Source organism: Eriocheir sinensis, chromosome 43 (genome assembly GCF_024679095.1).
Source record: "Eriocheir sinensis breed Jianghai 21 chromosome 43, ASM2467909v1, whole genome shotgun sequence".
Classification (NCBI taxonomy): Eukaryota; Metazoa; Arthropoda; class Malacostraca; order Decapoda; family Varunidae; genus Eriocheir; species Eriocheir sinensis.
In genome coordinates this window covers 123924-146500 of record NC_066551.1, presented here as the reverse complement: position 1 = coordinate 146500, position 22577 = coordinate 123924, and the positions used below count along the sequence as shown (strand labels likewise).

General features: G+C 44.2%; 1 protein-coding gene across 7 annotated transcripts in view; it reads left to right on the top strand.

The window, feature by feature from the left end:
• The window catches only part of LOC127010288 (mechanosensory protein 2-like), a 138471-nt gene extending 118812 nt beyond the window's left edge, over positions 1-19659 (top strand). For 3 of the 7 annotated variants that reach the window (XM_050884151.1, XM_050884152.1, XM_050884145.1), the window contains exons 4-8: positions 843-940; positions 8973-9134; positions 9505-9670; positions 14958-15064; positions 16292-19659. In XM_050884151.1, coding sequence (XP_050740108.1) covers positions 843-940; positions 8973-9134; positions 9505-9670; positions 14958-15059 — 528 coding nt within the window. In that variant the 3' untranslated portion in view covers positions 15060-15064; positions 16292-19659. The remainder of the gene's footprint in view (positions 1-842; positions 941-8972; positions 9135-9504; positions 9671-14957; positions 15065-16291) is intronic. The other 4 variants (XM_050884149.1, XM_050884150.1, XM_050884147.1 and 1 more) reach the window with 3 other exon arrangements.
• The last annotated feature ends 2918 nt before the right edge of the window (positions 19660-22577 follow it).

Genomic DNA, 22577 nt, shown 5'->3' with positions numbered 1-22577 from the left:
AGAAGCTCCAACAGATCTCTAAAAGAAATCACTGTCATGGCGCAAGGCTCCTCCCCCTCGCGGCGAGCCCCGTCACCATCGGCCCTTCCTGCCGTGCCCTCCCGAGAGACACAGTACAAGCGACACATAAATGACGTTGGCGCCTCAAGATCTTCATCCATTATTACGGCTTCCACTTCAAGACGTCAATTCGCTCCGGTTCTCTTGGCGCGGTTCTCTTACTTTTTTATATGTTGTTTTCCCTGGTCTGTGGAGCGTGAGGGTGTGAGGGAGAGATGAAGAGAGGTGGAGAAGGGAATGGATGTAAGGAGGGGGATTCTGAGCTACTCTCACGACCACCTTAGAAAGACGAGGGCGGGAGTATGTGTGTGGCGCTGAGAGTGTGCTGAGGGAAGTGGAGATGGCCCTGTGGTATGGTGGTGGTGGTGGTGGTGGTGAATCATTATCATCCCTTGAGTTTGTGAATAATTTTGTCCTGGAAACTACTGGAGGCGAAATGTCAACGTTGTTACACACACACACACACACACGCACACACACACACACACACACACACACACACACACACACACACACACACACACACACACACACACACACACACACACACACACACACACACACACACACACACACACACACACACACACACACACACACACACACACACACACACACACACACACACACACACACACACACAAACATGCCTCCCTCTGTAGGTGTGGCGGACGCAGCTCATGACGGCGGGCGGCGGGGCGGCGGGGCCTCATGAGGGGGCGGGTCAGTGGTCGCCGTGGCTGGCCGAGGACTGAGACGGTGGTGTTGTCTGTGTTTTCTAGGTGTTATCCAAGGACTCAGTAACGGTGTCCGTGGATGCAGTGGTGTACTACCGAGTGTCCAACCCTATGGCTGCCGTGTGTAACATCTCCGATTTCAGGTATTAACTCATTAATATCCACCTGTACCTTTCCCTCGCCCATCACCTGACTCGGGACACTCTCTCTCCCTGCCTGTCCTCGTAGGCGCCGCGTCGGGTTCTCCTCTGGGTCAGAGGCTCCTCGCCCTGTGTGGCTCAGTCACAGCTTTAAGCTGATCCTCCCGTCCACAAACCCCCCTCTTGGCCTCAGTAGCGGAGGCTCTACAAGGGCGGCACCATCCGAGTGACATAAGCGGCCTCTGTGGCGGAGCAACCTCGGGCCAGCCAACACAGACGCAGCCGCTGCCCAGCCACTCCTGGTTCAGCAGCCTCGGCCCGCAGCACGGTGCCATGACGCTCGTCACGCCCGCGGCGGCACTAGCCATGCACGGACAAACAAGTGCAGAGTGTGACACACTTTGGCAGCCGCCACTCGCTTGTCGGCGGGGTAGTCAGTTCGGCCCATCAACTGTCACTCGATGTGGTTGTCGCCACAGTTTCCAGTTTGTCGACAGTACCGGGAGGAGCTTCCTCTGCCGTCCTGTCGGGCCATCGACCGTCAGCAGTGAGTGGCCGACACCTCCCTCACCGGCCTGGACCCTCGGCGGCACCGCCTGGCGGCCACCTGACCCAGCGGGAGCCCGGCCCGGCGCGCCCTTCCCTTGTCCTCCCCAACACGGGCCGGGGCTCACACACTCTTCCCACCTGTCTGACCCACACGACTCACCTGTCTCAGCCCCACCTCTCCCTTCCCCGCACACACCTCACCTCTGGAGCCACATAAAACACACCGCGGCGCGGGACACCCACGCGCGCCCCAGGACACCCTCTCTCCCTTCTTCAGGGATTCCCCCTCAGAGCAGCCTGTGTGTGTGTGTGTGTGTGTGTGTGTGTGTGTGTGTGTGTGTGTGTGTGTGTGTTATGAACATGAGCACCCAGGGTTGAGTCATGTGTACCTCCATCTCAGTGTTGCCAACGGTGTATTCTCGTCCCCACGACTCCTCGCTCCCAGATGAACAACAGGCAAACAAACAAACAAACACTTGTGACGCACACAGTTTTGCTGCTGTTGTTGTTGTTGTTGTTTGCGAGCCACTATCATAGCCTGGGTAAACAAGCAAACAAACAAACGAGCATCAACCTGATCTGGCCAGGTGGAGTGTGCGACCTAATACACCGGAGCTCCTCGTGCATATATATGTAGATGGTACATATTTATGCACACCAATAGTTATAACTCCTTATATATGTATACCCATGTTCTTTGTTCCTTTTTTTGGCTTTTTTCTCTGGTAGTCTCTCTCTCCCCGCCGCCAAACGTAGCCTCTCGTAGCCTCCTTGTCACAACTCCTTCACTTCTCAGACACCTCTTTGTTGGCAACGTCGTCCTATGATTTAGTAGTTAGTGCTTCCTTTTTGCACTCAGCTAGTGAAGAGAACGTGCCGGTTGTCTTGTGAACGCACTCGACTCTCCTCCTCTACCCTTCTCCTCCCTCTCCTCCATCCTCCTCCTGTTCCTCCTCCGCCTCCTCCTCCTCCTCTCACACCCTCCTCCACGGTAGACGAAAGTTGCCTCTCTAGACCCGTGTAGAGTATTTTCAGAGGACCAGCTTGTGTCCGCCTCTGTCCGCCACTGTTACACGCTCGTCTCTCCTTCCCTGTTTCATGGCTAACAGTATTACTATTATTATGACCCGCCTGTCCACACGTGTCACCAGTATATATATATATCTACTCTGTGCATCGTCATCCACCTACACACACACACACACACACACACACACACACACACACACACACACACACACACACACACACACACACACACACACACGTGATCCTTATATATGTAGAGCGCCGGGCCCTTCCTTCCCGGCTCTGCCCTGACCATTCTTACGGAAAAAGAAATGTTCCATCCTAAGTGTCGTATTCTCTCTGCCTCTTTGTCTCTTCTGCTGACATAAGTTTACTCTCTCGCCACACACACACACACTCCTGCCCGCTGTGTTCCTGTTTTCACGCCTCCATCAACACACACACACACACACACACACACACACACACACACACACACACACACACACACACACACACACACACACACGCACACGCACACTCCATCTATCTGTACTACTATCATGTATGTATACACCCATAGAAGAGTAATCATTCTGCCTATGCAATATTTACCTCTTTTCCTTTCATTTATCTCTGTCTCTGAGTCCGTTAAGTCTCCCAGTCTCTAGAAAGCCCGTCTAGCGGCGTGGCGGCGCCGGACGCTCTCTCAGGTAAAGGCGGCTGCAAGCAACACCGCGTAAGTAGGCTTCACTCTCTTATGCTCCTTGATCCTCCTCCTTGTGCCTAGTGACGCGCCTCTCACCTCCACCAGCCCGCCAGGCACTCCGTCACCGAGGGCTTCACGGACCTTCTCGGACTATAGATTTGAAGAGCATGGCAGCCACGAGGACGTAAAGCAGAAGAGTTATTCAGATTTTTCCAGACAACGAGACAGAACGCCAAGGGGGGATGGGGATGTCAACCAGACGCCTTACTTTACTTTCATGCGTAGGACTTTAACAGACGGGCAGCCAGAGGAGCAGTGACTTGTAGAGGTGAATACAGTGAATTGCAGAAGTCCCGACACACACAGACCCAGATGTTCATATTTTTCCAGACAACGAGATAGAACGCCAGGGGGGGGTGGAGATGTCAACCAGTCACCTTATTTTATTTTCATGCGTAGGACTTTAACAGACGGACAGTCAGAGTAGCAGTGACTGACTCCTAAAGAAATGTAGAATTCCTGACACACACGGACCCAGCTGGAGTTCTGAAATTAGATTCTTTGCCGGGGCATAATGGAGTACACCGAGAGGCAGAGAGGGATGGAGAAAGTTTGGGAAAGGCCTTTGTCCTGCAGTGAGCTGGTGGTGGTGATGATGATAGTGGTGACGGGGCTGAGGCTGAGACGGGGTGTGTTGTGTGTCAGGGGTGAGCCTCGTCTTGTTATGGAGGCGCTGGGGAGAGGTTAGCTGGTTGTCTGGCGATTTTGAAACAGCGTATAGTGATCTGGTTTAAGGAAGGGAGCCTCGCAGGAACACGGGGTTCTCAATGAACACTAAAACATATTGCCAATCGGTCGCAAAGTTGGTTAGGGGAAAATCCTTAGAAAGAGCATTTGAATAGGTACGTAGAGGTTATAAAGGAGAGCCCGTAAGTAACATAGCGCATAAATTAGGCCAGGGTAATATTTCTTAACACTAATGGACGTAAAACAGACCTCAGAGGCCATGAGGAAACAGAAAATAAATAAATAAAGGACAAGCCAAGAGTACTGGGAAGGGACCAAGTCTCTCCCTCGTCTCTTGGCGGGCCTGGACGAGACTCAGAATGGGTTGTGTTTATTTGTGTAAGAGTTTCCTCATTTCTCGTTTCACACTGCAAGATTTCTAGTTTCATTGTTTCCTGGTGCAAGATATCGAGTTTCCTTGTTAGTTAAGTAAGAGTGGCCCAGACTCGATCTAAGTATTCAAGCGTTTTCCTTCGCTTGAGCAATGTTTTAGTGTCTGATTTTTTACTGTGAATTCCCGGCTTCGATTCGTGGCACAAAAAGTTTCTCCTTCAGGTTCAGTGCGCATTCAACTCTTTCCCTTTGTTTGATTTACTCCGTTTGTCGCCTTCAGATACGTGCAATGTTTTAGTTTCCTTGTTTTCATTTTACTACGATTTTCCGGTTTCGATTCGTGGCACAAAAAGTTTCTCCTTCAGGTTCAGTGCGCATTCAAGCATTTCCCTTTGTTTAACTTTCTCCGTTTGTTGCCTTCATATATGTGCAATGTTTTAGTTTCCTTGTTTTCATTTTACTACGATTTTCCGGTTTCGATTCGTGGCACAAAAAGTTTCTCCTTCAGGTTCAGTGCGCATTCAAGCATTTCCCTTTGTTTAACTTTCTCCGTTTGTCGCCTTCATATATGTGCAATGTTTTACTTTCCTTGTTTTCATTTTACTACGAATTCCCGGTTTCGCTTCGGGTCACAAATAGTTTTCCCCTCAGGTTCAGTGCGCATTCAAGCCTCTGCCTTTGTTTAACTTTCTCCCTTGCCCTCCCTTGTTATTTTACTACGAATTCCCGGTTCCGATCCGTGGCACAACTATTATTCCCTTCGGGTTCAGCGCGCATTCAACCCTTTGTTTGCCTTTCTTTGCTTGTTGCCTTCAGATACGTCCAGTGTTTTAGTTTCTTCAGTTTTTGTTACTACGAGTTCCCTTCCTTCAGGTTTAATGCGCATTCAAGCCTTTGCCTTTGTCTGCCTTGTGTTGTGGGCCTCAGATGTCCGTAGTGTTACTAATGGGATGACAGCGCTATCGTCGCGTCATACCAGTGGACGGTGCAAGGCTGAGCGGCCCAAGTCTGAGGCCCTTATTTTTAAACGTATCCAGCTCCCATCACGACTATTTTCCAAGGCCACGGGGAAGATTAACAGGCTTTTCATGGGTGATTTTCCCGTTCAAGATGGAGAAGTCGGGTAAAACTGTCACCAGGATCACAAAACAGTACATGAAAATCCCAGTAACTTCTACGAGAGGTTTTTTGAACAGGCGAACTGAGGCGCCGATACGTTTAAGAATCCGGGCTTTGGTCCTGATGGCGCTGAAGAAATTACCCAAAACTCATTGACTCCCTCGCGGATTCACTTTTCTTGCGGGACAGACACTCATGACAACCCGATGTAGCTCCTCTCTGGGCCTGAAAAACGTTCAAAACATGACCCACAAACGTTTGATAATACGAGTGCAAGTCTTCGGTCCCGTCCTGATGGCGCTGAAGAAATTACCCTAAACTCATCGATTCCCTCGCGTATTCACTTTCCTCCTTTGTTTCCTTCCTTTTTTCAGCATGTTTCTACCTTTTGATTACGGTAATGGCCTCCAGGTCTCGCGGGGGAGGAAAGAAAGGCCTTTTTTGCCCCATCTATTGTGGCTGTAATGACCGAGCCTTGTGGGGGTGTACGCAGCTGTTCCGCCCCCGAGCCCCACCCGCAGGGGAGGATGCTGCCAGGGCTCTCCTTGGCACTCTAGAAGCTGGGATTTGGCGCTCAATGGACTCTCTTTCTCTCTCACTTTCTCGCTCTTTCTCTTCTTCGCTCTCATTCTCACTTTGTCTTTTTCTTTACTTTTTCATCTTTCTCTGTTTGTCTCTCTCTCGTTATCTCTCCCTCTCCTTATATCTCACTTTCATTATCCCTTTCTTTATCTCTTTATTTATTTATTTATTTCATCTATTTTTTTATTCATCTAAATATTTTTTTTCTCTATCTCTGTCTATCTACCTTTCTATTTAGCTACGTATCTTTCTATCCATCTACCCATCTATCTACCTATCTACTTTTCTAGGGCATTCACGCACGGGGTCGCGTGACTGGCGGGGATAGGATGACTGAGGTTGAGTCGGGGCGGGGCGGGGCGGGGATGGAACACTACCTGATTTGACACAGTAGACTCGTGCGGCTAAGTTTTCTTCTATTTCATTTTACCAGCTGTTGCTCCTTTACTCTGGGCTGATCATGGCTCCGTCCGTGCTCTTCACTGTAGGGAGGACGTAGGTACATACATTGATTTAATAGCCCTGGGTGGGAAAAGTCAAGCGTACTGTGTTGTCTCATGTTTATTGTTTACTTCAGGGGTCTTGGGTATGTTATGAGATCGTGGGTTCGTGTACAGCATTGCGTTGCGTTCTGTGTTGCTCAGCCGCGTGTGGTCAGATCAGTTTGCATCACCGGCACTTCTCCCTCAGTGTGCGTCACCTCTAGGCTTGGCGTGTTTAAGTGCCAGTGTAATGTTGAGGCTTGGCCGTGGACGCCGTGCCCTCGGTAAGCTGCGTCGGGGAGCCTTGGCGTCACAGACAGTGCAGGGAGGCGGCGGGCGATCCAGCGTGTCGGGCCGCTCGCTCCTCCTCGCCCCTCCAAAGTGACTTGGCCTGAGTCTTAGGTTTTGTTTCCAGAGTACAGACAGAGAACAGAGTACAGACCAACCCACCATCCATCACAGACACTCCACCAGATGTATAGGTCACCCATGCGCTAGCTGGCATTGCCCGTAGGATTCCTCCCGCCACATGGCACCAGTGTTTCTCTTCCGATCGGGTCACTCCTAGACGTGGCTCAGTAGGTCACCGGCGGCTAGTCAATGTGTGCGGCCCCGGGCAGCACAGTCAGCGCGCCGCCCTGCCAACCAGCAGCAGCGAAGGCCGGGAGTCGTCAGCCCCGGCCACCCCCGACCCTTCGTCGCACCCTGTGGCCGAGCAGCCGCCGCAGCCTTGCTCACTAATGACTCCCTGACGAGCCGTTCATGTGCGTCCTTTGATGGCTGTTCGGTGCCACAGTTTGCGACGTAGTGCCTCGGGTGCCGGGGCTGACGGCGAGCGTGTGGCGAGATCAGGGGTTCGAAGCCTCGGGCACCGGTTCAATTAGGGTCAAGGGATATAAGGATCAGTACATCCTCTCAAAGACAACAGTTGAGCCTTGAAACTAATTGAATCGTTTCTTACGGCTTTGTGTCACTAATCACGCCGCACGAGACACGAGGTGAGTTGTGTGTAGTTACGAGATGTCGTCTGTGTTGTGGTTTTTTTCTTGTCATTATAATTTCCCTTCTGCTCATCAAACCCTGGCTGCTACATGTTGGTCACACCGTCTGCTAACTCTCCCGAGCAAGCGGGGCCGAGGCCTCCGCTGCATGTGTGTGTGCGTGTGTGTGTGTTTGTTCCCCGACAGACTGAGGGGTGTTGCTCGGAGGCTGGGCGCCAGTACACTGGTGACACACGGCCCCGTAAGTGGTACACATCCTCTTGTTGTTGCTACTACCGTTCTCTCCTCCACCCATTGCACTTGGTACCTCCACCATCGTGTATGTAGCTCAGGAGTCCAGGGGAAAGAGTTCAAGTAGTTAAACTCATTCAAATACTTGTTCAAAAGAGTCTCTTGATATTCATTATTGCAAAGACTTAATTGATCAGTATATAATTTAAAGTTTGATGATCTATTTAACCAGTAACTTCCCCTTTGAAGGATTTAGCTTAGATTTAATTCATCCTGTACCCCCCCCCCCATTAACTACCCCTTCATCCCACCCTGTCACCCCACCCCATCACCCTTCCGTACCAGTCGCACACCCACCACGCTAGCCACACCCCATCGCACAAGTCATACCATCATCACCCTAGCCACACCCCATCACGCTTGCCACACCCATCACCCCAGCACATTAGCCACACACCCATCACCCCAGCACATTAGCCACACACCCATCACCCCAGCACACTAGCCACACCTCATCACACTAACAACACCCCATCACCCCATCACGTTAGCCACACCCCCATCACCCTTCATATTCACCCTTGCCGCGCCATCTTCTTCACCATCATCATCATAATCATCACCATCATTTCCCTTCTCTTTAGCCAGTCTTGGATCGGCATCATTTAAGTCTTATAGAGCATCTTCAGCTAAGCAATAGTGTGTTCATGTCACTCACTATGATGATCCACCATTGTACTGTAATGATGATTATAGTAACCAACCTTTGTCAGTCCCCACCTTCACTATGATGCCAATATGCTACGGTGTCCTGCATAGCTCTACGTAGCATCATAAAGTAACGCTCATATTTTTTTTTTAAAGGAAGCAGCTCAAGGACAAAAAAATATCAATAATGAGGAAAAAAGCCCGCTAATCACTGCCTCTATAAAAAAAGAGTTTAGAAAAGACTATTTATCCACTATCACGCTCATTACGATACTATGAAAGCTTTCCGTAGCATCGTGGCCTTCTGCTCTGACTGTTATACCTATCAGTTCATCCTTTCCTCTCGGGTCATTCTCAGCATCACCACCATTAATCGTGTAGCTCCTCATCCTCTTCACCAGCCATCCCTCACCACCCTCACCCACGCACCGCCCTCCAGCACCTCATTCATCTACGTAGAATTAGGTAGATAAGACACCGTGCTTCCCTCTGCCTCTCTGGCCCACTGACGCCGCTTCCCCCCACAGCCACTCCACCCGCTTGCTGGCCGCGACCACTCTAAGAAACGTCTTGGGTACGAAGAACTTAGCGGAGATCTTGAGCGAGAGAGAGAGCATTTCCCACAACATGCAGAGCTCCTTAGACGAGGCCACGGACCCTTGGGGCGTCAAAGTGGAGAGAGTAGAGATGTAAGTAGCACCATCACCAGCTTTGTTGCAGCCCACGTGGAGATAGGTTGTATATATCAGGGCCTGGCGCCGTGTGGGAAGGGCCATGCATAGTGTTCTTACCTCTTTCTTGCCTATTTGTGTTGGTACAAGATCGAGTCAAATGTGTATGTCCCGAATGACCAAGCAGCACACGTAGACAGACGCAACGCCTTTTCTCCCTCCCGTTTTACAAGTAACGTAATGGACTCCTCATAACACACCCTCTCGCTGAAGCGCTGTCTACTCAGTGCGTGACGTCATTCACATCACTGTGTTCCCATACTGTTTCGGCGCCTGTAGTAAGTGATGTCTTGTGTGTGTGCGTTGCTTTACGCCCTTCGCCTTGCAGCAAAGACGTGCGGCTCCCGGTGCAGCTGCAGCGAGCCATGGCCGCCGAGGCCGAGGCAGCGCGAGAGGCCCGAGCCAAGGTGATCGCCGCCGAGGGTGAACAGCGTGCATCCAGGGCCCTCAAGGAAGCAGCGGACGTCATCAACGAGTCCCCCGCAGCACTCCAGGTGAGCAGGACCTCCAGGGGACCCCCTCACCCCGCGGCCCATATCTGAAGCGGTGGTCAGGCCTCCTCCCCCCCAGCCCCGTGACGCCCAGCTCTTCACCCTCAAAGTCTCCTTCAGTACATGCTCCCCAATTGGCCTTCAGTAACTCAGTCCGCACCAAGCACACATGAAGCACACCTCTCATGACTCAAGGCGCTACTGGTAGCTTTCAGAATATGGGCCTCACTAGGATATGTACCAACAGTCCAATAACGCTCTGTTTTTCATATATAAAACTCACTAGTGACAGTGAAGGCAAACCTTTGCGATCCCAGTGTTTTGTGAGCCTGATACACTTTTAGCCGCGACACAACATTACTAACCCTGGCCGCCGTCCTCCCCAGTACTGTCCGCCGCGCAACACTTGTTGGTGCCTTGGTCAGCCTGGCTCCAGAGGCTCGTTAGGCCACTCACTGGAAGCTTCAGTGTCAACAATTTCTATTTTAGGATTTTAGTGATCAAAGCATTCAGTTCCAGACGTATAGTATTGAATACATTAAAACATTTCCATTATATTAAGGAAAATATTAGCGAGAGACTTACTACACTATCTTTATTGTTTCCTCAGATTTAAATGAGGTAAATTTATTTATAGACTGCCGGGTATGATATATATATATATATATATATATATATATATATATATATATATATATATATATATATATATATATATATATATATATATATATATATATATATGTTAATTGCTAGATTTGCACTATGTATATAACATGTATGGTAATTTGTGATGAGTCACTGGTTATGTGTGTGTGTGTGTGTGTGTGTGTGTGTGTGTGGAGGCACATTCTGCCCCTAGCGTTGAGTTGGCTGTTGGTTTTCGTCGGGTGTGGACGTGCCTCGTCTCCCTCCCTTTCCCTCGCCCTTCCCTTCCACAGCTAAGTGACTCTACGGATAACACTTGAAGTTATACACTTGTTGTTTTTATATATAATTTTAACATTTCATCTGCTCGTATTTTGAATTTTGATTTTATTGGTAATGGCATAAGTGACCTTCATTATTAATTACCGGACGAGCAGTTCCAGCACCAGAGTGTGCTCAGCCACCCGTCACGGCCGACAACACGTTCACACACATGACGATATTTTAGAGTACAGCGCAGTAACTCGTACAATCAATACACTCCTCAGCATAGCGCCCTAATACTAAACATTTTACTTGATTCACGCCCCTCCTTGCACACACTTCTCCTGCCATCAGCCAACTCGTCTTACATGCGTAGCTGCCATTCAGCAGTCCTGGCGCTCTGCGCATTGTTGAACAATCCGAACCACCCGCCCTTGGCCAGCCACTCAGCCACCCTGAGGTCACAACAATGCTCAGTGGAATCATCCAACACTTGCCTGGAGACTTTCTTGTCAGTGTCCCTTCGAAAAAAAATGGAATTAATGTCCATGAATATCTCGTCAGTGTGTTCGCTTTGAGGCTGGTACATAAATCTCTTTAAACCCGATACTCTGTGGCCACGGAGACGCTGGCCTGGGGATTCGAGCTCACGCAGCACTGAGGCGGTATATATTTGCTTGTGCCAAATTATACTTTCCAAGGTTGCCTCAGCACCACTGACCTCTGGGAAGCACAACCAAAGTGAAGTGGCTGTCCTTGACAGTCTCGGCAGCCTACGCTCTGGCTGGCCGCCGCTGGCCTTGGTGGTCAGAATAGGATATTTCATTATTTGATGCGGGAATGAATGATTAGTGATGAATATTATCTTTGAACCCTTTTCAGAAGCTCATCAATATTATATGACAGTTACCTGCATAATGTTACCTTGTTCTTCCTTTTTGTTCTTGTTATTTTTGCGCGAGGGGAAGGCGCCCAGGCCCCTTTCTTGTGTAGGGGGCACCAGGTAGTAGGTGGTAGGCACCCGGAGGTTTCCTTCATATTAGGAAGATAATTCGTAGCCAAGCGGTTTTTCCCTCTCCCTAAGACTGATTAGTAGAAGTTAGCAAACAGGCTTACCAGATTGAAACCATCTTTACTACTACTATTATTATTATTATTTATTATTATTATTATTATTATTATTATTTTTCCTTTTATTTTTATGATATCATACTACAGCTACTGTCGCTTCTATTACTGCTACTACTACTACTACTACTAATAATAATAATAATAATAATAATAATAATAATAATAGTATTGTTACAGTTACTACAACTACTATCATTAATCTATACTACTAATACTATGAACACTATAGTCATAGCTTGAAGTAGCTGCACATCTTAGAATTCCAAATGGCAATATATATATATATATATATATATATATATATATATATATATATATATATATATATATATATATATATATATATATATATATATATATATATATATATATATATGGTAATACTTTATAAGAAGTCCGCCTCCCCCTTCGCCACTCTAGCCCCCCCTACCCCCCAAGACAAGCCTGGGGACCTGTGGAGAACTGGGGTGTGGGGGTGAGCCAAAATCACTGAAAAATGGGCTTCCAAAATTTCCCTAAAAAAAATCCCTAAATGAAGGAAAATTCCCTAATGTCGAAAGTAAGGAAAGTACTAACTATATAACCTAACAGCTCCCCTCGCCCCCCTCTGGACCCCCCTACATGTATGATGCGCCGGAAAATCTTTTTATTTTTATTTTTTTATTTATTTATTTTTTTTGAGCAAATTTAAACTACTCCAACCAAACTTTACGACCTGCTGATATATATATATATATATATATATATATATATATATATATATATATATATATATATATATATATATATATATATATATATATATATATATATATATATATATATATATATATATATATATATATATATATATATATATATATATATATATATATATATATATATATATATATATATATATATATATATATATATATATATATATATATATATATATATCTCGCTCCCTCCCTCCAAAGTCCACCGGCGCTTGATCTGTTGACATGCTTACACTGTCATTGTTCCTGTGAATCTGAGGATCACCAAAGTTCCTTCTTCCATATAGTTGGGTTTACTCATTTATGCATACATTTCCTGCCTTTTAAGACTATTACTCCATCCATTTGGTGAGACCACTTACAAGTTATAGAGTTGATCTTGTAGTCCGTGAGTGTGTCATTATAAGACTGGTAACCTATGTCCTAGTTTTCTGCACATCAAATGCCACTACAGTAAGACCTTGATCAACCCTGTGGGCTTTAATTAGACTCCTAACACAGGAGTCAGAATTTGTAATGTAGCGTCCTCCTTAGTTGTAATGAATAGGAAAGAGAGGAAAATCTGAGGCACTACCAAATAGATTATGTAGCTGTACATCAATGTCTTACTGGCCAGCCTGTAGAATGCCAGCTTGTTCCTTCCCCCACTGATGTCCAGACCCTCTCACAAGTCCACTAGTGAAGGTTGCCTCAGCAACCATTATTGATTCTTCCAGTTGGCAAGAGTCATTACTTGTGTCTTTTATAGATCTAGATTGTCTTGCTGGAATTTGAGGGCAACACATTTTTATGTTCTTATACCATACTGCTTATGGCTCTTAAGTTTTAAAATGATACACATTAGTGAAAGCTACCAAACCAATTCTTTTAACATTTTTATCTCAAATAGTATCAGTCTGATGTGTTTCAGTTGTATTTCTCATATGTTGTATTTACTGTTAACTGATCCATAATCTTTCAGAAACTGTAAGCCAATTGGAATGTAATATTAATGGTGAAGTGTATTTATTAAAGTGGTGTAGAGGACACCTCTTGAGTGTCCAGTGACACGCAGGTGTGAGTGAGGTGCAGCGGCCCGCAGGCACTGACCCCTAACAGCTAGATCACCGCCTATAGAAGCTTAATAGAGCAGCAGCCTATAGTAGCCTTAGCGTTTGACAGACTAGTGCAATACATTTGAAACCTCTCCCTGCCATCCCTCCTTCGTTCATCCAAATTAGCATGATCATTTTGACACTTGTCCACACTGCAAATGCAGAGTCCTCACAACCAGAGTAATTCCCTTGTCTACTTATGCTGTGTTCAGTGATTATTTGAAGATGCTAAGCCAATAGAGCCCAGTTTATAAGTCCCTGTTGTATGCCACTAAACCTTATGGTAATGTCAGTGTCCATGTGTGGATGGCCATTCCGCTGGACACCCTTGTAGTGTCAACATAGTACATGAGCACCGCACCAAGTCATGCAGCACACTTGTGCACACTTGCCTTAAGAAATACACACACACACACACACACATGTACACATCCACCATGAGCCACTAGGGCAATATCACCTCTCAACACTGTCCAGGGAAAGGTGTTTGGCAACCATCAGCCGGCAAGCCGAGAATTGATAGAAATCTGTTTGTATGTGATGGGGATCAACAAGGAGACATACAGAAGAGTAAATAGAAAAGGTGCTTACAGGATATCAAAAAACACAGTATTTCACAGATTCATTGAACTGTGGAACAGCTAGACAAAGAGATCATTCGGGCCAAAAGCTTTAATGGCTAAATTTGATCAACTGAGACAGAGCTGAGGCCCCACAAGTGTGGTGCATTTCCTGTACATTATCACAACTTGGTAAATACACACACACACAAATACATATGTATTTGTTGATACATACATACATGCATAAAGATTAAATTTGAGCCAGTTTGCATGTTAAGCCTCAAGCATACTGTTCCTTATCACTGGGAACCTTAAAGTAGCAAGCAAGCACAGATTATTATTCTCATGCTGAAAAGATTGAATGCTAGAATGGAGCCATCAGAGTTGAGAGGAGCAGAGCATGGCAATGTACACGTAGTGACATAGGAGGGAGGTTTTAAGTAATATATGAGCAGTTTTTCACATGTATGACACTTCCCAGTGTTATACTTCCTTGTTCACTTCATGTATGACAAATGTAAAATATTGTTTTTGCACGACAAAATTATGGAAGTCTGCATTTTGAGATTTCACTTTTTCATGAGCAAGAATGCATCAGATTTCATGACCTAGATCCTGCTAGTCCCTTGGGCCCTCTGTGGGAGGACGAGTCATAGCTTATTTACATAGACTTGCTGTGGGCAGTTGCATCCTGAGCACAAGGCTGGAGTGGTTGCTTTACTAACTTCAGATTTTTCCCAACTTTACAGAATTACGGTTTATAACATTCCAGATTTGCTTCAGTAGTGTTAGATAGCTAGACAGAACTAATCCAGCTATACGATACTTCCAGCTGCGCTACTTGCAAACACTCAGTCAAATATCGGCAGAGAAGAATTCGACCATCATATTCCCTCTTCCAATTGACTTAATCAACAATCTTGTTTCAAAGTAGGAAAGGTGGGTTGGAGCTGAATGAGGATACTATTTCTGTATTTCATTATATTTATTTCCTGAGCAGTTATTCAGAGCATTGCAACTCTCTCAATACACTAAATGCAATCTAGACGAAGGTGAGGTGTGGTTATGGTACACTTGTAAACAATAAAGGATATTTAATGTCAGCTTGCTGTGAGTTGTCAGTGGCAGCTTGTATGGTCATTGCTCCCATGTAACTGAACTAGTCTCTAAAAGTCAACTGAATTCATACAGCAAAAACTTTATTGAACATATTACAATAAACTTGTTTTTGTACATTGAGGAATCACTTGCATAGACACCAACTCAAGGAAACTTGCAACGTATTCACACACACACACACACACACACACACACACATGCACACACCAAGATCCATCATTGTCAGTCACTGATAAATGTCAAGTACTCAGTTGTGTGAACTTTTTTATGTGAAGTTACTCAAAATTGGATAAATGTAAAGACAAACATCTTAGACCTAGAGTAACCTTACCACCTTAAAACTATCAGTATTTACAATGTTGAATGGGAATATTTGAAAAGTAATATTTCATATTATTCACATTTGATGAGAAATAGGAAAACTTGCTTCTATGCTTCATAAGATTATTTTTCTAAATGATTAAATAAAGTTTTGCTGTACGAAACCTTTTGCATAGTTTTCACCTGAGTCTTGGCAAGTTTTCAAAATGACCAGTTAATCCTCAGAAAAGACAGTTCACAGTTGGATGCTCAAAATTATCTCGTCCTAAGCAAGATTCAGTATAACTTGTTTGACGGTGGAAAGTGGTCCATACCATTCACTTACTGGATCTGTTTTGTCCAAGTGTAGTTGTTTTATATTGTGTGTGTGCTTATTTTGTCTGTTGCAGACTTTGTCTATAACGTGCACAAAGAGTTCATTACCTCAGTCTCCCTTTTACAACCTTGCACACAATTCATACAATTTGTTTTAGTTTCATGGACAATTGTTTCCATTTTGCTGTTTCTGCATGCTTGGTTTTGTTATGTGCTAACTTTGTTGTAAATGTTTTGATCCACTTGGGTGTATTCATATAAGTTTACAATACATGCCATATCGCTGACCCATCCCAGAAATGATATAAGAATCCCACATCACACTCCCACCTTGTTCGAGCAAACCCTTGCATCAGGTGGACTCCCATTGGCCAGGACCCATTTCTTACCATGTGTTCAATTTTATTCCAGCTCCGCTACCTGCAAACCCTCAACACTGTCTCTGCGGAAAAGAACTCTACTATCATCTTCCCAGTCCCCATTGATTTCATCCAGCACTACATGAGGAAATAGTTCTGCCTAGTTCTGCAAGCATCATGGACTCCAATAGGTTACTTTGGTTTCTTTGATCAGTCACCTCCTTAGAACAGTGAGCTCAAAAGTTAGTTAAACATCACTTTTTTTTCTCACAGAATGAAAGCAGGATTTCAACAGCCAGTTCTCGAAGCTACGGGAAGTATTTTGTAAAGGAGTAACTTTTGCCTTAAAACTCATGACTGACGATTCCATGGATCCTGAGGGAAATCAGTTCTTGATAAATGAATTTTAGTGTATATAATTAGATTTTTAAATAGTTAGGTATTCCATATATTATCTTGCTATGAAAAGTTTGAATAGATAAGTTAGGAAATGGTTATCCGTAGATTTGATTATCTACTTCTGAGTTGTTAGTTGTATACAGATTTCAGTTTAAAGGCATAAAGGGAATTATTTTGGTGAAGATAACTTTAATTGAAAGCAATATGCTAAAAAAAATATTTTCATATACATGCAACAGTTGTCATCAAGATTGGAGAAATTACTTTACTAGGAGGAAAATAGCCAGTTGGAACTTCCTTGAACCTAACCATTAAGCCTTTTTTTGTGTTGTGAGATACATTAATCACCAGTCTTTACTTGTCTAGCTTGTAATGAATTTGTCTGGTATTTTACATAACTGATTTATCATTGATTTCAATAGCTATTAGGGAGTCATTAATACCTATTTGATTAACGGTGGCTTCTGAGTTGCTATGATTTATACTCTTACAGTTGCACCTACTGACAGGTAAAGACACAATGGACCACTTAATTCAAATGGTATTAACTTTTAAGGAAGTGTGAGAGCATCAGCATCACGCACTCTGACTCAGTGCTTGAACAACAGACGGAAAGTTCAACGATACCAGATACTTTTGAGAAGTCTTCAGTGCTTTCTTATCTTCTTCAAACACTGGATCAGAACAGCTTGATTACCAGACAAGCAGATTACGAAGATAGGTTTTGTATAGAGAATACAGGTCACTCTAGCAGTCTAGAACATGTCTTGGGAGACTTACTATGATTGTTATTGGAAATCCAATAGAAGTTGAGGTTCCAATTTCTTGGTTGACCCTCATGAAATGATGAAAACTGTTTCATACAGTTCTTTCTTTTAAAGAAAGAAATATCTTTATATATCATGAAGAAGTAGAAGTAAACCTCACCTCTGTATAAATGTTTCATAACATTGGCCCTCCATCAATGTAGAGAAATTAATATTTATATGCTTATTAGACTGAGAGGTTTATATTACCCACAGTTACATAGGTATAATTCCTACTTATTTGACTAGTTATCAAATTGATTATGCATATTATGTTAAGTTCAAAGAATATTGGGATACCTGCACTCCATATTAGCCTTAGTAGAATAGCCTATCTTTAGTCATTTGCAGAAGCTTGTTTGCCTGTTTTCCTGTTGACTTCCTTGTGCTCCTCCTGCTGCTCCCTTCATGACCGATATTCTCTTATGTCAAAAATGTTAGTCAGAAAAGGATCAGCCACAGAGGAGACAGGGAAGTCATGGTCTGCTTGCATTCACAGTGACTGTGATGTGTGTCACTGCGTGGCGATGCACTGCCGTGTTGGGCTGCCCGGCCACCCAGACCCCAGCCAGCCAAGACACTGGTTTAGATTTGTACTCGTTTTACATTACCACCAGTCATATCAAAGCCATAGTGCATTTTTCTTTGTTCTTGTTGCAATTAGAACCTTAGCAATGTACTCACTGAAGCAGAGGTTCCCGGCCTGGGACGCCACACCTCCGGGGGTGAAAGAGGGAATTTCTAAGGGTGACAAAGTGGCTTGTGTAGATTAATTTTACTGCTTAAGTTTTTATCTGAATATATTGGAATTAATTGAACAATTCAGATTTCCATTTAATGCAATGAGTTAAGAGCTTATTTTTAAAATCAATTTGTTCACAGGAAATACAGTGAAGTTTAATTTGTTACAAAAATTTGAAATTAGCCTTAATCTTCATATGTGACATCACTTTTTGTGGAAGGTGAAAACATCAGTCAAACATTGTGGGGCACAGGAAGGCTTGGGAACCACTGCGCTAAGTTGTAAAAAAAAAAAAAACTGAGTGAGTACTTATACATTATGTATCTTTCTTAAATATTTCAGTACTTCAGGCCAAGCTGAGCACTAGTTACTTTGGCACCGTGCAGGAAACTGTAGGCATACTCCTGGTGGATAAAACTGCCAGTTGTGTGTGATTCTAAAGAAAGGAAAAGTAATGTTGTTGCCGCCACTCCCTCAAGCCGTGGGGACTTATCCCTCACCGCGCCGGGCTGCCGGGCTGGGGCCCCGGGCAGCTGTGTCCCTTGTCATGTTGTGCAGTGCATCTCAGGTTTGTTTTTCTGATTGTAAATCATAACATATAATTTTAAGATTATGCAGCACATTATATTCAATTAATTTTTAACACGACATGCATATATTTTACAGATATAGATTGAAAACAAGAAAAGAAGTTTTAGAACTTATCTTGTTCCATATTTTGTCTTTGTAATCCTAGAGAGTAAAGTACCTACACAAAATGAAATAAATATTGTCTTTAGAGTAGGTTTCAATCTTTACATTCTCCAAACAGAATTCAATTTTCCATTTCTTGTGTGCTACTTGGAGATGAAGCAAAGTATTTTACTCTGTAAATGAAGTTTGAAAGAACATATCTTCATAACTGTACATAGCATATTTGTAATTACAACAAATGCAGTATCTTTTGAAAAGGTTATCAAAAATTTTGGCCAGTAATTTTCTCTCTCAGACTACATTGGCCTCCGTTTGCCATCTTAAATGTGTTTGGATCAAGTGATATTTATATTGCACCTCTGTATTTATGGTCTGCAGCATGTTATTAGATTTATTGTGGTAAGATTTTCTGATTTAAGCCTAGATATGCATTTCATTGTGGTTCCATGTGGAATGTAATGCAACTTTCACAGTGACATGAAATGATATCTAAAGCTGAAATTGAGATTTCTCTGAAATTTGCTACACTACCTTGTACCCAGAAATTGACTCTAGAAAAAAAAAATTGATCCAGAAAATCCTTTAGACTTGTAATAAAAGACTTCAGAAAAACCAGACATCAAGTGTAGCGCAAAACATATATATTATGACAAGTCAGTCTTGCTAGGAATGCACAGGAATGGTTTTTCTGGGGTAACATGCTTACTTGTGTGTTACCATCCATTAATGTTAAATCATGTTTCTTTTATACAGAATAAGAATAAATTTTACTTCATCAGACTCATTTGTTTCCCCAACCTATGTAATGTGGTGATTCTTAACATGAATGCTGATAGATTTTTAAATAATTTGTCTTTCATATATTGCCCATGCCCCCAATAAAAACATAATAACAATTAATATTTTTTTTTTCATCGCCAATCCTTCCCTCTCGATTAAATAAATTTGAAGTGTCTCACTCGCACGCAGCATATATATGATGATGGAAGAGGTGCTATTTTTTTTGGCAAGCTGTCTTGGCGTGGATGGCGATTATGCCCCGCCACCCGGCTTTCCTCAATGAGAATTCCCACCCCTTACTTTGCAGGTAAAGAAGAGCAATTCCCAAAGGATAGGAGCAGAGGCAATCACACAGGCACTCAACAGGGGACTTTCCTCTTTCTGGGCAAGTGTGTAGCAGACTAAACTAGAGCACCTCTAATTTGTGTCTCCTATAGGGCTGAGAGGCAGAGTACTGTGAGATTTCATTTAAAGAATTCAATTTTGAATGAAAATATAGTGGAGAAACAAGCATTGCTCATCTTGCTTTATTCCTTGCAAAAGGAAAGCAGTCTGGGAAACATGTGGCAGCCCAGCATCTCGTCATCTTCTTATCCAGCTAATGCGAAGGGAGAGTGAAATCAGGCTTCCAGTGGTTGATGCATTAGGGTGAGTTACTCATCACTGCAAGCCAGATTTCACTCGCTTTTGAATTAGCTTGATAAAAACATGTCAATAAGATGCAGGGCTGCCACGTATTCCCCAGACTGCCTTTCTTTTGCAAGGAATACGGCAAGGTGAGGAATGCTTTCTTCTCTGCTACATTTTCCTACAAAATTACATGAATAATTTTAATTAAATATCACAGCACTCTGCCTCGCAGCCCTTCTGGAGACACAAATGAGCGGTGCTCCAGTTTCGTTTGCTGTGTGCTGAAGGGGCAGATACAGCGCTACCCTCCACCGTGATGCAGCTCAGAAAGTCCCCAATTAATCCATAAAGGAACTTTGAAGTTTTCATTGATTTCAATACATGAAAATATGAATAAAATTGAGGAGTTCATCACTTAGGAACTCAGAGGACACTGCATAGTTGATTAGTGCGCAGTGACAGTATCATGCACATGGGCACCAAATGCAGCTAGCTGATGTGGCCTTGCAACGCAGCATCCATCTGCCTTGTCACGTCAGGCAGGGGGCTGTTGGCTCATCAAGTAAGGCAACTGGCTCAAGACTAAAAGGTTGAATTCAATCTCAGCTCACAACAGCTTCTCTATGATAGTTAACACTTTCTTGTAGCCTAAGTAGAGCTATATGGTCTTGGTTACTCAGCTCTCAGGGTTGTTATGGGGACAGCTGGGATGGTACAGAGCTGACATTCCCCCATGAAACCAGGCCTGGGGTAAGCTTCCACAGGGTTTTGCATGTGAGCACCTAGAACATACTAAGCATCTTGGAGGATCACTAACTGCCTCACTTATCAACTGAGCTCAGAAGGCTGAGGGTGGATATAATGGGACTGAGACAAGGAGGCCTGGCAGTGGCGAGATCAGTCATGGTGGGTACACCTACTACTGATTCAGCATGAGCAATGGTACCCGTCTTAGGGGGACAGCTATAGGCATCTCTAGCCAGCTGCAGCCATTTGTAGTTGAGGCTACTCCAGTCAGTGCTGAGACTGAGTGGTGGACCAAAGTCATTATGGAGCAACTATTGCCAATACCATGGTCACTGAATTTAGTTGTGCTGATAATGGACAAGACTTCAACAAATTGATAGAGGTTATGGTGATGGTTCTCAAGGCACTGTAAGTGGAGGCAAAGCCTCTGGTGCTTCCAAGATGTGCACCCCTCCCCCCGGGCCTTCCTAGACACTCCCCATCATTATATAGGCATTTAGTCATTTCCCATAATTGTGCATTGAACTTTCAAGATGTTGGACATGAAAATTTGAAAAAAATATTAGTAAAATAACAGTTTGGCCTGACTGATGAGTTTGGGATTGCTCTGAACATTGGCAGTGGAACATGGGACCATCTGAGCAATGGATGAATGGCTATGAACATTACACTAAAACAAGCAGGTAATGAACACCCTATGCATCCCTGGCCCTCATGGGTTTTAAAGTTTGCACCCTCCCATATAAATTCTCAAGTTGCATCAACTATATTTTACTATTGGTTCAACTGTCATAAATCTAAGTGTAAGCTTAACATCACCAGATTATAGCCAGAACAGTGAGCCCTACAGTCATGTACTCAAGAAATTCATATATGCTTTTCTAAATAACAGAACTTTATCTCTAGCAAAGTAGGACCTTCCTTTGCTGATAGATACCATTAGTCTCTCTGTGTCATGTGTTTTAATACACACTCAGGCAAAGTCGGGTCTTCCTTGGTTGACATTACTCATTATTTCTTCTGCCATGTGTTTGAACACATCCTTGACCGGCTCTGACCTTTCTCACAGCAGCAGAGATTACTACACGATCTACTGCCAGCTTTTATTCTTGCTCTTCTTGCTGGAGGGTTTCAAGATATCATCAGACACATTACAACCAAAACTCATTATTGCTCCAATAAAAACTGACTGAATAATAGCAGCCATCTTTCAGTCAGTTTTTATCATATTTACCAAAAGGGCGGTGGACCACTCCAGCAGGAAACAGGACAGCAAGTATTCATGATAAGGGCTGGGCCACCTCCCAGCCCTCCCCAGTGACAACAGGAGGCACTCATGTTCAGGGTTGGACTGCCTCCCCAATACCTTCAGTGCCTCCTGGAAGCACTTAAGGTCTTAGGGTTTCCCCGTATGTCAACACAGTCATTAAGTCGGTTTTATCACTTATCTGACGTCATTCACTCAGACTATCAGAACTTTTCCAGATGCTACTCAGATTGAGATATTCACCTAATTTGCCTTTAGAGACAACATATATTGA